General features: G+C 37.6%; 2 protein-coding genes across 2 annotated transcripts; both read left to right on the plus strand.

Annotated features, from left to right (window-relative positions):
• Positions 1-500: 500 nt before the first annotated feature.
• Positions 501-11,647, plus strand: LOC113161813 (intercellular adhesion molecule 1-like). Its single transcript, XM_026359620.1, is given in 12 exon segments — positions 501-1,039; positions 1,343-1,515; positions 1,517-1,613; positions 1,740-2,131; positions 4,936-5,174; positions 5,454-5,563; positions 6,166-6,438; positions 6,622-6,954; positions 8,005-8,259; positions 8,797-9,108; positions 10,619-10,879; positions 11,053-11,647. Coding segments are annotated over 12 exon segments (2,688 nt in total). The 5' UTR covers positions 501-966; the 3' UTR covers positions 11,223-11,647.
• A 949-nt stretch (positions 11,648-12,596) lies between these two features.
• Positions 12,597-16,539, plus strand: LOC113161492 (intercellular adhesion molecule 1-like). Its single transcript, XM_026359107.1, has 5 exons — positions 12,597-12,763; positions 13,235-13,507; positions 13,695-14,027; positions 14,556-14,810; positions 15,083-16,539. The coding sequence occupies exons 1-5, from the start codon at positions 12,691-12,693 to the stop codon at positions 15,229-15,231; spliced, it is 1,083 nt and encodes a 360-aa protein (XP_026214892.1). The 5' UTR covers positions 12,597-12,690; the 3' UTR covers positions 15,232-16,539.
• Positions 16,540-19,210: the final 2,671 nt, after the last annotated feature.

Below are 19,210 nucleotides of genomic sequence, written 5' to 3' on the forward strand. Positions count from 1 at the left end.
GTTTCTTTTATCAGTTGCTTTGTACAGGCATAAAAACATTCTGTGGTTTAACAAAAGTAGGCTTTTATCAGATCTTTACATAATTAAATCCTTTTTGACGAGCCTTCAGACATTTATGCTTTACACATCGGTTAAATGTTTTGACATTATGGCATGTGTTCTAATAAAACAACACGTGTTATATTTGTTAGTTCTGCACAGTTACAGGAAACTACACAGGAAACATCCACTCTGCTCTACGACCGCAGTCCTGTTTTCTATGATGTGAACTACAGTGTTGCAGAATCGATAGTCCAGTAAGACCAAACATACAGTAGTAATCTGAATATGAGATGTTATGGTTGGGCCTGTTTTATGGGGATAAATAAGCAAGACGAAGTGTTTAGCAGCGGAGCTGGGGTCAGCTGAGCTGGTCTCCAGTCTGTCCTGAAAACAGGAAGTTATATAATATGTTGATTTGCTGCAACAACATTTTTTGTTGTTGTGTCCAAACTGCATCAGAATTTCCCATTTTTGTTACTGTCCTGCAGCTCAACTTAAAATCTGAAAGATGTCCACTTGATTTGATTAGTTGAGACTGATGAAACCTCATCTGTCCATTATCCAAACAACTTTTCCTCCTCAGGGCCATGGGAGTGCTGGCACCTATCCAGAAAGAAAGAAGACGTTAAGAACAAAGTTTCAGTTTTGTGAAAATCTAAATCTGGGCTGGTCTAATTCTCAAAGTGATCCACTGATCAGCAACTACACCATGTCAAACTTTTACTTTCATTTCTAAGGCAACCAGCATTGAAAACGTTACTTTGAAATCAGGGGAGGTGTGCTCTGTCACAACAGGATCTGCTGCCAAAATTGTTCACAAACAAAAGGAAATCAAAAAGCGGGTGTGACCTGACAGTGCTTTTTCTCTCTGGACACGTTTGGATTTTATGCTCGACCGATTTTACAAGACATTAAGTTGCAATAATGTTTTTATGCTCCATTCTTTTGGCTGTTTCTTCAGTGAGTTTTCTGTCTAACTTCCATGTGTCCAGCTGTGGTAAGCAAAATATTTTCTATTTGACAAAATAGTTAATACTTAACTGCCGTCTGCCTGTTTCTTGTGTAACTTGCAACTTCTGGTGTCGTGATTTGCTGTTATATTTCTGTCAGCTGCTTAATTTATGCATCACAGATTCCAAAACAAAATTCAAGATGTATTTAATAAGGAGGAATCTGTCTAATCTTTGTAATGCCTTTGGGCATTAGTCCATTTGTATTTTGAGCTCTAAAATAGTAATTGTGCTCCTGTAAAGAGTCATCTCAGTGTGTAAAATAACAACCTTCAATGTCTTTCTTACAGATACAAACTGTGCAGATAAACCTGTGTTCACTCCATCCTCCGTGGTAGTGAAGTTTGGTGACCCAACCTCCGCCAAATGTCGTGTTTGTCAGTCTGCTTGCCCTGAGAGCTTCTTTGGTTTGGAAAGATCTGTAGGAAGCCATTCAACAGAGGGACCAACGATTTTATGGACAGGTTGACAGAATGACTGAATGGGACACAGCTCCCATGTGCTATTATAACGTTGATTCCAATAAAAGGTGCTGCAGCACCCTGCCTGTGACCGTGTACAGTAAGTAAATGTGTTGAACCAGGCACTTTTGTCAGTTCTGATTTCATTATTCAGGATCAAAATAAGTAATAAAGCTTGTTTGGTAATAATATATTTAATGTTGTTTCTGTGTTTCTGTTTCCACAGAGCCTCCAGACAGTGTGTCCATCAAATTTGATAGCGTTGAGCCAATGGTTGAGGGTCATCAGTACACTCTGCGGTGTACAGTAAATAATGTTGCTCCTATCAAAAACCTCACTGTGACCATCTACAGAGGGAAGACACCACTGGGTCCACCACTGCCTGTCAGTGACCTGCAGAAGACCCCAGTCAGTAAGGACTTCATAATGACCATCAGCCCCAAAGTACAGGACAATGGAGTTCAGTACTGGTGTGAAGCCAAACTAGAACTGGGACCTGCAGGACCACAGCGCCCTCCAGTGGTGAAATCAGCACAGATCACTGCCAATGTGAACAGTAGTTGTATCAAACTGATTCCTAGCATCATTATGTGCTTAATGCTTTTTTGCTTTTGTCTGGTTTGAGTCTATTCAAAGGGGAAGTATGTGATATAGGTAGAAATCAAATGATCAAAGACCGGTGCATGTAAGTGATTATATTTTATTCTTTTTTATCAACACCTGTTCAACATACGTCATTATTAAGGCAACAATAACTCATTACTCCTATGTGTTTGCTTTGTTTTCTAAATATTACATTTTACTTTGTGTTCATGCTTGATTCAATTCAATAGATTTTCCACGGTTCATGTATATCATCAGTTAGTTAAAATAAAATGTAACTATGCTTCTACAATCTGTAGATAGATCTTAAACACGCTGTGTGTGCAAGACAGCTTAAAAATATCTCTGAACTGTAGCCACAGCTGCAGAATGTCTGTTTCATGTTTTCACTTATTCGAGTGATCAAATTTGAAGACATGGTGAAAAAACATAGGGAGATGTGCCGTGTGATAAAAGGCTGTGGTGTGAGCCCTGCTACAGTACAAGAGGAAATCAAAACCACAGCGTAGAAAAACAAAACAGAAACTGAGATCCACACTCTGATTATTAGCATTAGTAAAGAAGATAATGGAGTCCAGTACTGGTGTGAGGCTAAACCAGAACAGGGACCTGCAGGACCACAGCCCCCTCCAGTGGTGAGATCACAAAACATCACTGCCACTGTGAACAGTAACTCCATCACACTGTTTTTCACACCCAGTACGTGCTTCAGGCTTTTATTCTTTTCTGTCTATTTTGTGTATTAAAGGCGTCTGTATGAAATACTGATTCAACCATATGCAGTATTTTATCATCTGCAAACTGCTGTCATTATTTAGGAGACATTACTGCCAGTTTGTTTGTTTATTTTCATATTATATTTTGATTTAGTTTAAATTATTTTCTATGATTCATGTTCGTGCACATCAGCAGTTAGCTAAAAACAGCTTAAAAATAATAACTCCAGCAGCAACATCTCTGCTCCTGGTGCCTCTAACAGGGACGTAGTAAGTACAGTAATCGAGACACATGGTGGCGTGCTGCTCACAGTAAATCACCACTAGACTGAATGTCAACTAAATATTGTAACTGCTGCAGTTTGATTGGAGCATGGGACCGAGGCCACTTATTGACGGAGGTGGGCAGGACAAGAACTGGGCTGTCACCTGGACAAGTCACTGATCAAACACCTGTAAACATAGTTACTGTATACAGTAAAGACGGCGACAGCTGGAGCCTCTAAATGGCCTATATATGTAAATATTAAAACCTGCGTGACGCAAATAAGACTATAGTAAAGTAAAACTGCAAAACGCTAAAATGGGGCTGTTGTCCCTGTAAAAGTAAGGTAACTGTAAGGTGGAAAGACTCTCAGGAAACTAGGTTATAAGGATCCAAAGGATGTTGTGTTCATTTACAGTTCTTTCCTCAGGTCTGTGTCCGCATGATTCATGAGGACAAAACTTCCTCCACTTTGTCAACATGAAATACCAGATGTCGACTTGTGTATGTGATTCAGAGGCCCACTGATGTTACATGCAGACTGCTCTGGGTACTGCACTCACCAAACCTATTGTCTTTGTTTTGTTTTTCTGCATCTATATTCTAAGTCCAAAGAGCTGCTATTAACAGTGAACAAGCCATGATCAGTTGTCTGTCTGAGATTGTCTTCTTTTATTAGGCTTTAACAAAGCACAGGTTGGCGGACTATAAACTAAAGATGTGTAGACCCTTTAAACCAGGAAGTCGTCTAGTCATTGGTTTAGTTTTCAGCTGTAATTACAACATTAGAATTTGACAATAATAGAGTGATCAACCATTATCTGGATGAAATTATATTTGAAAGTTGAATGTATAAAAGAGAGATATGTGGTTTGTTATAAGTGGATCTACAATTTTAGAAAATGTTGTGAAACATTGGACGCTGGAAGACTGGAAGAAGGTGTTGTCTACAGATGAGTCTAAGTATGAGGTCAAACAGAAGAACATTTGTGAGACGCAGAACAAATGAAAAGATGCCGGAACACTGCTTAGTACCTTTAGTCAGCATGGTTGAGGCAGCGTGATGGTTTGGGGCTGCTTTTAAGGTGGTAAATAGGGGATTGGAACAGAGTGGAAGGGAATGTTTGTCTCTGTTTTCTTAAAAAAAACAAGACATTTGCAAGTGATGGTGTTGTGTACACCTCTACATCTTTCAGACAATGTGTCCGTTAGTTTTGTTAATCACACTGGCCCAATGTGTTGGACCATCTGTTCACTCTGCTGTGCACAGTACAAACTATTGCTCCGGTTAAAAACCTCATTGGGACTTTCTACAGGGGAAAGGTACCAGTGGGTCTACAACAGTTCCTCAATAACACCAATAAACCAGTAGATGAGCTGTTTGTGAACTTTTACTGTTAACATCAGCCGAGCAATCCAGTCAGATCACCTGCTGTGATGTTGATAAAACTTGGATCTAAACTACCTCTGTATTGCACAGCCCATCATACTGTTGGTGTTCCCAACCAGTCGGAACAGCAGCATTCAGCAGCATGAACTCTGTAACTTCTACGAGACAAAAATGCTGCTTGTAGCCTGAGACTGAAGTGTATTTACTTTGACTCCACATTCATGGATGACCCCACCTCACTGAGGTCTTCGTCAAATTCAATTCTAGTGAGACGGGAATATAAGTATGTCAGTCCTTCATTTCCTGTCCGCAGGAGTTACATGGATAACTGTAGTGATTACTGCCTGATTTCCGGTTAAGTCTGGTCTGACAATCTGCCAAAATAGTGGATAATAAAAATGTGTTCACTGTTCATGTAAAATTCCTCAGTTTCTTTGCTTGTGTAAAGCTGCTTTGTGACAATGTCAATTGCAAAAAGCGCCAAACAAATAAATTGAATGGAATTCGAATTGAACTGGACCCTGTCTCCCGCCTGATCCCCTTGTACTGTGAGTTCTGCTTGCCCTTGTACTCTGTCTTGGCCGTGACGTCACTTCCTGTCACCAATCACCTCCTGTTCCTACCCAGACCTCCATACTCACCCAACGCCATCTCCTCCTATCTAGTGCCTGTTGAATTCATTGGCTTGTGCTTGTTCTTTTGTTAGAATTAAAGATTGAAAACTCTGTCTTGTCCTGTGTAATCTCTCGTCATGGAGTCCTTCATCCAGCTCGCGACAAGTTGAGCATGAAGGGAGATAGACCAAAGCTACTTTGGTCTGCTTCTCAAAGTAGCTTTTTGACCCATGACTACACAGTACTTTCTTTCGCTTTCACATGTGAGCTGTGCGAAAAGACAGAAAGGATATGCTTTGAGAAAACAGGCTGTGCTGCCAACATTGTTCAATTACAACAGGAAATTCTAAAGAGGGTGTAACCTCGACTTTCTGGCCACTGTTGGTTATTATGTTTGTCAGGTTTTACACAAAATAACTCGGAATAATGTTTTCACGTTTTATTGCTTTGGTTATTTCTTTGGTGAGTTTACTTTGCGACTTCTATGTGTCCAGTTGTGGTAAGAGAAGTTTTTTTTATCTTTCAGTCCACTTCAGAAAGGTCGATTTTTGTCAGCAGTCTATTTATTATTACTTAAAAAATAATTAATGGAAATAAATAGTTATTAGTGTCTGGTCAGTAGATGATTACAAGACTTCTTTTATTGAATTAGTGATTATTTTAAAAGAAGAAACCAATATAATACATGTTATAGTATGTGATAAGTAGGTAACTATATTATTGGATATTCTAATGTCTAAACATTTATTATTTATTTAAGGTGCACCTAACACAATTGTTTAACCATTTACAAAATAGTAAGGCTACAGTAGATATGAATAGATTCAAGGACACTAACTGCTCATTGTATTAGTTTATACCTGTACAACCAATTTGACTGCCAACATTAAATTTCACCAATCACGGAGAGATCGACCGTTTTCTAGATGAAATCATATCTCAAATTAAACAAACAACAATGACAACAGCAACGATGTGTGGTGAGCTCTGATTGTCATAACTGTGGATTTACAGTTTTAGAAACTTTTACATGTTTAAAATAACTTTTATTGTCTTTCCTACAGATACAAACTGCTCAGATAAACCTGTGTTCACTCCATCCAGACTGGTTGTGAAACATGGTGATTCAGCCTCTGCAACATGCTCTGTGTGTCAGTCTGCCTGCAAGAACACACTCTATGGTTTGGAAAAATCAGTGGGAAGACATACAATAAATGGAACCACAGTTTCATGGGAGGTTGACAGTCTGACTGAATGGGGGACAGAACTCACGTGCTATTACAGTGTTAATGATACAGAGGTGCAGTGTTGTAGTATCCTGCCTATTACTGTTTACAGTAAGTAAACTTCCTGTTAAACAAAACACTTTTACTAGTTATGATCTAACTTCTCTAACAGAAATTAATAAAACTGTGTCTCAGGTATTTAGACACTTTAAGATGTGTCAGCTGTTGTTTACATCATTTATCTTATTGTATTTGTATATATGTCTCTACATCTTTCTCTGTTTGTTTCCACAGAGTCTCCAGACAGTGTGTCCATCAGTATTAATAATCACACTGGGCCGATGTTTGAGGGTCGTCAGTACACTCTGCAGTGTGAAGTACAAAATGTTGCTCCTGTTAAAAACCTCAGTGTGACCTTCTATAGAGGAACAACACCACTTGGTCAACAACAGTCCTTCAATAACAACAATACCAAACCAGCAGATGAGCAGTACACTTTTACTATTACCATCAGTAAAGAAGATGATGGAGTCCAGTACTGGTGTGAAGCTGAACTAGAACTGGGACCTGAAGGACCACAGCCTCCTCCAGTGGTGAAATCAGAAAACATCACCACCACCGTTCACTGTGAGTCTGAAAACTAAATCAAATCTGATCCAAACACTTGCTGTCATGTGAAATACACAGGATTTGTGCTCTGTTCACTAATTTAATTTAAACCTTTTACCTCTAATGTAAGACTTTTTTTTACAGTTTTATCACGACAGTGTTACCTCTCAACAAATCGTAATGTTCCCGTTACCTAAGGCAAAAAAATAAAAATCAGACCATTAGAAATTATATTCAATATATTCAATATTTTTAAGAACTTGTTAAGCCCTTTTGTTGATCAATCAGAATTACACATTGTGTATCAGCCTGTTTTTCTCTTTTATAGTTTATTCTAATTTAAAATAAATTAAATTATTAATATGTTTGATGCTCCTGGGTGTTAGATAAGAAGTCTGATTCCACACTGTGCATAGTAAATATAAAGGTACAACCAGGAGCTGCTTAGCTTAGCATAAAGAGTAGAAACAATACACAGGGGTGATGTATTTCTGTAGTCTCTGACTTCAGAAGTTAGGATCACACTGGTTCCCTTGACAAAAAGGCAGAGATGTGTCCATGAGCTTTTGGATTATTGCAGAAAATAAGGTTGGTGAAAAATAAAAGTTTGACATTTGCAGGTTGCTTCAGCATTTAATTAATAAACTTCACACATAAACGCCACTGATGTCTTTGGAATAAATACAATTTTAAATCTTTTGTTAGATGTACCTCTACAAAATCCTTTCCTCTTAGTGTGACCTGAGCTTGATAAATCTACGAGCAGGTATAAGAAGTCAGAAGAGTTTGCAGGTACATAAGTCTAAACACATCGAAGCATAATGGGGTGCTGTTTAATGTTCCTGACAAAAATTCAAGCACCTACTTTTTTTAAGATACACAAAAGCTTAAAAATATTACAACAGGGGTTTTTTTCTGAGGTAGTTAATGACATACATAAATAGAATTAATAAATAAATAGTCTTAATAGTCTTATTTTTTGTTGTTTTTTGTACTGTGTTAACTTTTTGCATTATTGATCAGTGTTGTACTTTCTTCTGTTTCCTTTGCTTTTCAATCAAAACACAGATAAACCTCATCTTAAGGGGGGATCAGATCCACGTTTTATCAACATCACAGAAGGAGAACAGCTGGGACTGGATTGCTCAGCTGTGGGAAACCCCAGCCCCTCATACACCTGGACGTTCCCAGGAAACCAGCCCTTTAGGAAAGGCAGCATTCTCACCATCAACTCTGTAACTCCTGCAGATGAGGGGAAATACATCTGTTCTGTCAGCAACAGTATGGGAACAGTAACTGTGACGTTTCATGTGATCGTCCACAGTGAGTTCTTTAACCTTTCAACTGTTCTAACTTTACTTTCTTTTTAGATGTCTGAGTGAATAATTGTCAGACATAACTTTGGCACAAGCTCGCACAGCAGTTGTATTTGCTTTTGCTGTTTGATGTGTAATTACCAGCATGAAGCAGGTTGAGTTCAGTGAACTTTCAGGACGTTTTAAAGCCAGTTTTAAACTTTTGGGAGGTGAACAGCTGTTTTCTTCTGGCATTTGTGAGGAAGTGACCAAATTAGTTAAGCTACTGGACATGAATCATAAATACTGAATGTCTATTGAATTCTATTTTCTCTTCTAGATGTTGATATATTTCACAAAATATGATTTTCAACTGCTTGTGGTGACACATAAAAAGTCAGCAGATCAAATGTAATTATTCATTCTATATAGCGTAGTATTGTTTTATCTGAGCTTTTTAATCATTCTTTCAAATATTCATAGAAACTGATGTCATCTGTTGTTTACAGCCTCTGTCTTAAATTACTTCTCTCAATTTGTCTCGTTGTCTTCTCTGTCTCCACAGAGCCTCCATACAGTGTGTCCATCAGTATTGCTAATCACACTGGGCCGATGATTGAGGGTCGTCAGTACACTCTGCTGTGTACAGTACAAAATGCTGTAAAAAATGTCAATGTGACTTTCTACAGAAGAGAGAAACCACTGGTTGGGAGCCCTTTCAATAACACACCAATTAAACCAGTATATAAGCTGTACACTCTGACCATCATCCCTAGAAAAGAGGACGATGGAGTCCAGTACCGGTGTGAAGCTAAACTAGAACTTAGCCCTGAAGATCCTCCAGTGAAGTCACAACACATCACTGCGATTGTCCACTGTGAGTTTGACAACTCAATTTCCCAAATGACTTAGTAATTACTTATGTAATAAAACAAAGCAATACAACAAACTCTTAACACATACTGTACAATAACACAATCAAAACATCTTTCTTTGGTTATCAATGCTTTACATATGTTTTGGTTTTCTGGTTACATTTACATTTATTCATTTTGCAGATGCTTTTATCCAAGATTTTTTTTTTATTATTGGATTTAGGGGCATTAGGGATTAAGGAAGATGCGAAAGAGTTTCTGTTTTCAGTTGATTTCTGAATAGTTGGAATGAGGCTGCTGAACGTGCAGAGTTTGGTCACTCATTCCACCATCATGGGATTACTAAGAGTTTAGTTTGGGAATATTTGCTGTGTGGTGAAGGGCTGTTGTTTGTTGGCAGAGAGCAGTGGGCAAGAGGGATTGTAGACCTGGATGAAGGAGTTCAGGTAGGAGTTGACCACTCTGTAGGCAAGAGTCAGAGCTTTGAACCTGGTGTGGGAAGCTACAGGAAGCCAGTGCAGAGATCTGAGGAGTGGAGTGACGTGTGTTTTCAGGCTGACCAAAAATGAGACGTGCTGCAGATTCACAACACACTTAGCAGCAGAATCAGCTTTGCTTGTACAGATGTAGGAGTTATTCAGCAAAAAAACAAAACAAAACAAAAAAAATTGGTGTAGAGACCAGAAATAGAGTTACGAGGTAGGAAAAAGTTACATTTGTCAGAAACAAATCTCAATATGGATATTTATGTTGACTTGATGTGGAGATGGGCAACACATTCATACATTAGAAGGTAATTAAATGTCTGCGCTGTGTGTAAAATTTCAAAAGACAAAAGCATTTTTATAACAGGAGTAAATGTAGCAGTAACTCTGTAATATTAAGCCATTCACTATTTTAGCTCAAAACGATTGGATGAATTGTGATCAAATCTTCTTTCGACATTCATGCTGGTGATCCCTTAACTATTACTGTCGTGCCATCAACAGTGTAACATTTGTGGTTTTAAGATAAATGTGTCAACAACTACTATTTAAACTACATAAAAGACAGTAGTGACTTTGGTGATCCATAAACATCCTGTAAAGCACCATCATAAGGTTAAAAATTTGTTAATTACTTTGGTTTATGACCAAATACTTTAATAATGAATGAATTTACCATTAGTTGTACCCTGAGTTAGGCGCTAATTTGTATATTTTAGCATGTTAAACTCAGTCGTTTATCATAGAAAATAACACTAAGGCTCTGAAATAACAGCATGTTAATGTTATATGTTAGCATTCTGTTAGCATTTACGTAACTCAAAGCATTACTTTGCTTAAATGCAGCCTTTGATATGTCTGAACACAGTCAGACTGGAATCATACCTGTAACTTCTGTCACTCATTACAGTATCTAATAAAGTCAGGTGACCATTTTTAATTGGGTTAGTTGTTGGGATTGTTTTCATTTTGCTGTATTCACATTTAGTTTTTTGTTTGTTTGTTTGTTTACTCCATGAACAAACAGATAAACCTCACCTGGAAGTGTCTTCACATTCATATAACATCACCGTCACAAAAGGAGACCCTCTGCACTTGAACTGCTCCGCCGTGGGAAATCCCACCCCCACATACACCTGGACTCTCCCATCAGATCACCTCCCTCAACTGGTCGACAGCAGCGTTCTCACTATCAAATCTGCAGCTTATGAACATGGAGGGACGTACACCTGCTCTGCCAGAAACACTGCGGGGGGTGACAGCGTGCTGTTTAACGTGAAAGTCCGAGGTGAGTTTTAGGTTTTCAAATGTCCATTCTTCAGGTTTAACTGCAGTATTTTTTCAGTACCATTGTCTTAGAATAGAAAGATCATTGAGACTCATTTAATATTTAGTCTTGTTGTGATGTGTAACACTCTTTTTTTTTTTCTTTACCCATACTACTCACCCAACTCTCTGCAGGCACCTACATCCCAAACATCATGGTTGCAGTAGTAGTTTTTTGTGTTCTGGTCCTCATTTGTGTGTCAGTGGGATGCATTCATTGCTACAAACGCAATCGGATGGGACAGTACAACCTGAAGGACGTTTTCCATCTTCACAAACTGCTCATTCCTGTTTTCAGTCCATGACCCACAGTCCCACTGTTGCATCGTCATTAGCTGGCGATGCCAAATATCAACTGTGACCTCCTTTGGTGAAGTCTGGCTTTGGACCTTAGTTAATGTCTTTCTCACATCTCGTCATTGCTCTACTGATGTCATCTGATGACAAAATAAATTACCTAATAAGAACATTAATAAACTCATCTGAAATTTAACACCTGTGTGTCGAATGGAACAGAAGGATGTTTTTTTAATCTTCGCTAACAATTAATTATTTTGACCAGTGCTTAATTAACAGTCAGGTGCTGTTGCTTTTTCATCAGCCGCAGAGTTTAGGATTCAAACTATGAACTTTTAATCCCACATTGGAGTCTGGCTTAGGACCTTTGTTGATTGTTTTTTCTCATTTTCCAGTCATCTGACAACATAAAATAAATAAATACTAAATCCTAAAGTTTCTGTATCCCATCTATATAACACATAATGCACCTTCTTTACATAAAGGGGTGACTGTGGATTAGTAGGTAGAGTGGGTTAGCCACTAATCACAAGGTCAACTGTTTGATCCACAGCTCCTCCTGGGCAAATTTCAATGTGTCTCTTATCATGACATTGATTAGCACCATGAGTGGCATGTATAAAAAAATAATTTCCCTACAGCATCAATACAGAGAACATAAAAATACTTTAGGACATATTTAAAGAAGACGTGTACAGCTCATATTATTTTGAAGTGAAAACAGTAACACAATGACAGCATGTCAGCCTCCACTGATGAGTCAGTAGATAAAAGAGAGCAACTTCGGCAATGTGGACGGGTAAAAAAAGGTCAAACTTCAATACTGTGTCAAATACAAAAATAAAAAAACTCTTACTAGTGAAGGTGGAAAAACAGAGTTGAGTACAACCAGGCTATGAAGGCATGTGAGGGGGAGATGCTAGCAGCTGGTGCTATTCAGCCCAAAAGTAAACACACGACTCAACCAAGCATCAGTGGAACACTTGCTAGTTTCAATCCCTATCACCAGAAGAGCAAACAGTGGATTTATGGACTGATTACTGATGTGGGTATATATTGTTTTGCCAAAACATACCATGAAAAATTACGCCTTTAAGCCGCTGGTTACAAATGTCCAAGATACAATATCCTAAATAGATAGCATGTTTCTAAGACATCCTGATAGTTATGTTACCACATGTCTCACTACTACATTTCAGCTCTTTAGACCATCACTATGGTTTTTTAAAATAAAATAAACACATGCTTTAAGTGGGCATCATCATCAGTGTACTTTCACTTTCACCAGTGACCAGCTTTTAGCAACACTGGGAGGAAAAAACAGAAAGGATATCCTGTGTAAGAACAGGCCGTCCTGCCAACACCAATCATATACAACAGGAAATCCAGAAGAGGGTGTAGCCGCACAGTACATCGACGTTCTGACCACTGTTGGTTCTTATGTTTGACAAGTTTATACAAAAATAACTCGGAATAATGTTTTCACGTTTTATTGTTTTGGTTGTTTCTTTGGTCAGTTTACTTTGCGACTTCTATGTGTCCAGTTGTGGTAAGAGAAGTTTTTTATCTTTCAGTCCACTTCAGGAAGGTTGATTTTTGTCAGCAGACTATTTTTTATTACCTAGAAATAATTAGTGGAAATAAACAGTTATTAATTTCTTGTCAGTGGACAAACAAATAAAGTGATTAGAGAAAACTGATAAATAGGTAAATAAACAGCATAACTTTATTATTGTTAACTTATTGTTGTAAACATTTATTATTTATTTAAGGTGCACTTGTGTAACCATGTACAAAATATTAAGACTACAGTAGATATGAATAGATTCAAGGACACTAACTGATCATTGTATTAGTTTGTACCTGTACAACCGATTTGACTGCCAACATTAAATTACACCAACCACAGAGACTAAAACTAAGTAAAACATAGAGATGTGGTGAGCTCCGATTGTCATGTAGATGTACAGTTTTAGAAACTTTTACATGTTTAAAATAACTTTTATTGTCTTTCCTACAGCTACAAACTGCTCAGATAAACCTGCGTTCACTCCATCCAGACTGGTTGTGAAACATGGTGATCCAGCCTCTGCAACATGCTCTGTGTGTCAGTCTGCCTGCAAGAACACAAACTTTGGTTTGGAAAATTCAGTGGGAAATCGTACAATAAATGGAACCACAGTTTCATGGGATGTTGACAGTCTGACTGAATGGGGGATAGAACTCATGTGCTTTTACAGTGTTAAAGATACAGAGGTGCAGTGTTGTAGTATCCTGCCTATTACTGTTTACAGTAAGTAAACTTCCTGTTAAACAAAACACTTTTACTAGTTATGATCTAACTTCTCTAACAGAAATTAATAAAACTGTGTCTCAGGTATTTAGACACTTTAAGATTATGTTGTCAGCTGTTGTTTACATTGTTTATCTTATTGTATTTGTATATATGTCTCTACATCTTTCTCTGTTTGTTCCCACAGGGCCTCCAGACAGTGTGTCCATCAGTATTAATAATCACACTGGGCCGATGTTTGAGGGTCGTCAGTACACTCTGCAGTGTGAAGTACAAAATGTTGCTCCTGTTAAAAACCTCAGTGTGACCTTCTACAGAGGAACAACACCACTTGGTCAACAACAGTCCTTCAATAACAACAATACCAAACCAGTAGATGAGCAGTACACTTTTACTATTACCATCAGTAAAGAAGATGATGGAGTCCAGTACTGGTGTGAAGCTGAACTAGAACTGGGACCTGAAGGACCACAGCCTCCTCCAGTGGTGAAATCAGAAAACATCACCACCACTGTTCACTGTGAGTCTGAAAACTAAATCAACACTAATCCAAACACTTGCTGTCATGTTTACTGTATTCCCTAATGTTATACAGTATAATAATAATTCCTAGTACTATAATTAGTCAATTAATGTGACCTAGACTGAGCAGGGGGCAGTTTTCTAAATGTTACACTGTTGTTACTATAAACAAACTACACCATAATCACACAACTTCAACGTCTCCAGGTTGAAACTTGTTATTTGGTTCAGTAGGTTTACCTGGACTACAAAAGCCTTTAGTCTTAGCATGACCTGAGGATGATAAATACACTAATGTTGGTATTAACCCAGTGAGAGTTAATAATGATATGATAATAATAATAATAATAATAATAATAATAATAATAATAATAATAATAATAATAATAATAATAATAATAATAATAATAATAATAAGGTTGGTTAAGTGTTAGTCTTCTGGTGTTTTATAACTGTGTTACCTTTTGCATTAATGATCAGTGTTGTACTTTTTTTCTGTTTCCTTTGCTTTTCAATCAAAACACAGATAAACCTCATCTTAAGGGGGAATCTGATCCACGTTTCATCAACATCACAGAAGGAGAACAGCTGGGACTGGATTGCTCAGCTGTGGGAAACCCCAGCCCCTCATACACCTGGACATTCCCAGGAAACCAGCCTTTTAGGAAAGACAGCATTCACACCATCAGCTCTGTAACTCCTGCAGATGAAGGGAAATACATCTGTTCTGTCAGCAACAGTATGGGAACAGTAACTGTGACGTTTCATGTGTTCGTCCAACGTGAGTTCAAACTTTCATCATCATCCATCTATCACTCTGTTGTGCACAGGCAAGAATTTGTTAACTGGTACATAAGCATTTTACTTTCCAATTTACAAAACCGGAACATTAGACAAATATGTTTCCTTTAGTTTGTTTATTTCTTTCTATATTTTAGATTAACAGCTAGAGGTTACAACAGTTTTGGTGACAAAATTAGTTCTGCATTAGAATCAAGAAGACATTTAAAATGCTGATTAACAGCACCACATGTCCTGTCTGCTTGTCAATAGGTTTGAAGTTGACTTCAACTACGTTGCCACCATCAACTACAACAACCAAAAAGACAACGACCACAACTGTACCAAGCAGAAGTCCCAGCAGCTCCTTGATTCACGGCTTTGCAATGTGTCTTATGCTTTTCTTCTACGTTCTTGTTTGAGTAAATCACCAGAGACCGGAAGACATCTGAAGTCAGTACAGTTAGTTCCACTGTGTATAAACTTGGCAGGCAGCTCGTAAGACTACTTATGTTTTCATTTTTATCAGTATTATTAATATTGTTAATTATCTTAGTTTAGTGTTCATAAATCATATCATAAATTTACTGTACTAAAAAATAAAATGACCACTCTAAGTCATCAGACATAAGGCTAAGTTGAACTTTTGTTTGTTTGCTTCTCAGACAAACAAACAGCCTGTAAATTCTCTTACAAATTGTTGTTCCACATCAGTTCGTTAGTGTGTTTCCGTTTGGACCTGGGTGATACTGCCCAGTAACACAGGTTCATTCTGGGGGTGCCAGACATGAAACTGCTTAGAGCCCAAACACAGCTTTACTTCATGCAAGTGAGCGCACTTCACTACCACATACCTGAGATCTGCATCATCTCAGAAATTACTGTGAAGTAATTTGGTTGTAATTGGTAGCTTGATAAGTGGTGATGATAGTGGGTGTTAGGATAACAGAAGGAGAGGATTTGGCTGCAGTACATATAACCAGCCTCACCAAACTCACACGACAGATACAACATCTTTATGAGCTTGTTTATAATTGTAAAATTACAGTGTAGGACTAATTGTTTAAAGTGTTGCTTGTTTCACATTCACTCTTTTATATGCAGCATCTAGAAAGATTTGCACCTGCTAATGTGATACATAAAAGTACACAAACGCTGTCAGACCAAAAGTAATAAAGTTTATTCTCTGCAGACATTAATGTCTATAAAAAGCCTTATGTAAATACATCTAATCTTTGATAAAGCTACAACATGTACTCATAGCATGTGACACATTTGTGGTGAGGGAGTGATTTCCTCAACAATGTATGTGTCAGTTTTCTGTAGATGCTTACAACAATTATAAACACCAAGCTGTCTCCACTGATCACTCCATTTTATGTGCTATAAAGTGTTTAGGCCATCAACATGATATCTGACCACTTAGCTTAAATTGTGTATTATTATTTGCTGTGTATTCGTTGCTGTAGCTGTTAGCTTTTTAAAACTTGTTTTGTGCATAGCACTGCCTTTAGTCTCTATAGGAACTACATGTTTTATCAGTATTCATGTTATTTTTGCATTGACCACTTATGAGTAATGGTGGGAGTGTTTTAAGAGATATATGAAGTTCACCAAAGAGAGATGGGAGGAAGTTGTACATACATTATTTTAACAATGCTTCAGTTTAAGTTTAATTTCTTTATGTTCATTTTTGTAATTGGCTTGGTAACTTCATGTAGTAAATGTAAGCACAGTAGCCTGTGAAAAAATAAAAGTAAGTAAAAAAAAAACAAGTAAAATGTTTTGAATCTTTTTGCAGTTGCAATACAACCAGCCTCCTAAAATATTCAGATAATCTCAGATATGAAACGATAACTCTTAAAATGATCCATCAGTGGGACTAATTCCAACACGAGAAACGACAAACAGTGGATAAATTTTATTCTGAGCTGAGAATGAATCCATTCTGTATTTGAATATGTGAGGAGAAATCATTGTTGCTAATGACTAACTGACCATAAAAATAACCAGAGGATAAGAACCGAGTAACAAACTAATATTCTTGTTTAATTTTCTGATGTGAACAGAATAAATGAGGATGTTACCCAGATGGAGCAGGATATCGTATACTTTTTTGACACTATAAATAAGGTTGCTTTACGCAGGGGAACTAAACTCACTAAACCCATTTCCTGAAACATCCCCCGGGCGTGTCAGCATATAAACAGCAGAGGGGTTTTATGTTGTTCTTTTGAGTGCACACAATGAACAGATAGCTTCAGGAAGGGGAGGAGACATTAGTAGAATTTGCCAAAATGTGTAATACATTAAAATTGTTGACCTTATAATAGAGTTGACCTCAACCAGGGTTATTTCAAAAAAACACAATAATGAAATCCATTATAACTAAATAAAGCTAGATGTGACCTATAGCTCAGCCAGTTCTTCCTGGATAATTGTGTTTCACTACAGTAAAGCCAGAATGAACAGTAGCAACTAAGTCGAGCCAGGTGTAAGTAATTCTGGCTAATTCACGGTTTTATGAACAAGACGACCAAAGATTCCCTGATAGAGAGTTGGAGTAGAGCTGTGTCCCTTATTTCTTCTTATCTTAGCAGCAGCTTTTCAAGGAAACCCACAAAGACTAAGACTAAGACAACACGACAGTAAGTAAAAAGACCAGACCATTACCGACACTGATAATGTTACAGTTCACCACAGCGTCTCCAGACTCTTTCAGACCCATGCTCAACGTGAATTTGCTCTAATCTGTCAAATTCTGGATCTGCCAGTCATCCAACCAGGCCCCTAAATGCTACCTTTACCAATCATCTTCTGTACAATAAACTTTTTAAAACGTATCTGCATGTCAAGCTGCTTTTCAGGGTCTTGAATTAAAACTCATCACAACAATGAATAACCTGTAAACCGTGTTGCAATCTCTCTACTAGCTCTTGATGTACAGTAGTGTGAAAAAGAGTTTGTCCCCTTACTGTTTTCTTATTTTTTTGCATGTTTGTCACACTTTAATGTTTCTGATCATCAAACGAATTTGATTATTAGTCAAAGATAACACAAGTTAACACATCATGCAGTTTTCAAATGAAGGTTTTTATTATTAAGGGTAAAACTACATGGCCCTGTGTGAAAAAGGGTTTTCCCCCTAAACCTAATAACTGAGCATGAACCGCCTTTTTAAGGTCACGCCACAGCATCTCAATTGGATTAGGACATTCTCCTTCAGGATATTTTGGTACACAGCAGAATACACTTTTTCATACAGGGCAATGTAGTTTTTGATTTATTTGTAGCCTTAATAATAAAAACCTTCATTTAAAAACTGGATGATGTGTTTACTTGTGTTATCTTTGACTAATAATCAAATTCGTTTGATGATCAGAAACATTAAAGTGTGACAAACATGCAAAAAAATAAGAAATCAGTAAGGGGGCAAACTCTTTTTCACACCACTGTACATCATGTGCAATGGTTTGGAAAACTTAGTTATTAGGCTTCATTCGCTGGGCACCTTAAAAAGCCTAAATTAAATCCATCTAATGGTTAAGATCCAGAGTGGTGAACTGACTGACCATAATCACCTGAGTAAAAACACTATTGTGCCAAAAATACACTTAAATGAAAGTTCTGCCTTCATCTTTCTATGGCTGGAACTAGATTAAATGAGGGAGCTGTGGAGTTTGGCCTGTAATTAGAGGCGAGCGCTCAGGAAACTGAGTGATAAAGATCCAAAGGAAGCTGAGACATGTTTTTCTACAAGATAAGAGCACAAACACCCTCTACTTTAAACCTTTCAGTTTTGTTTCCTATACAGTACAAAGTCCACTTATTGTCCTCCTAGATATCACATGCGGATCTGTGAGTCTGTAGGTATGTGTATATGTGTGGTAATTTTGGAATAACTGAGAGACAAAGAAATTAAAGTCACTGAGACCTCATAGTAAATCTGTCACTCTTACTGGCATCATTTTGGTCCACAAAGTCAAAGCCTTGAGCCTCAATTTAAGGAGTTTGACATTAACTATTCAAAAAGTGCAGCCATTTTTATACACATACACATCTTTGGGGGCTTGTAAATAAAGATTCTACTCCGTGGCAACTGGCCTGCTGGAGGTTCTTGACAGCATTTTACATTGCATTCAGAAGACTTCCTTCACTCTGTATGAATCCCTGCTAACAGAGGTTTAATACCTGGAGCCTTTTGGATGGATGAAATGTCTCCAACAACGTCTAGCAATTCAGTTTGAGCCATCTGCTACAAAATGGGGATTTCTGTGTTGTTTAACATGCAGAGGTGTAAATGCCATCAAATAAAAACTGAAATATTGATCCCAAATGTCTCCAGTGTCCAGCAAATACAAATTAGCCTCAACCTTTTCATGTTTTTATTGAACATAACAT

Source organism: Anabas testudineus, chromosome 1 (assembly GCF_900324465.2).
Source record: "Anabas testudineus chromosome 1, fAnaTes1.2, whole genome shotgun sequence".
NCBI classification, from domain to species: Eukaryota; Metazoa; Chordata; class Actinopteri; order Anabantiformes; family Anabantidae; genus Anabas; species Anabas testudineus.

Coding starts and splice junctions, on each gene's coding strand:
- LOC113161492 (XM_026359107.1), top strand. CDS start 12,691: ATGTTTTCACGTTTTATTGTTTTGGTTGTTTCTTTGGTCAGTTTACTT. Junction 12,764..13,234: donor CTTCTATGTGTCCAGTTGTG/GTAAGAGAAGTT, acceptor TCTTTCCTACAG/CTACAAACTGCTCAGATAAA. Junction 14,811..15,082: donor GTTTCATGTGTTCGTCCAAC/GTGAGTTCAAAC, acceptor GCTTGTCAATAG/GTTTGAAGTTGACTTCAACT.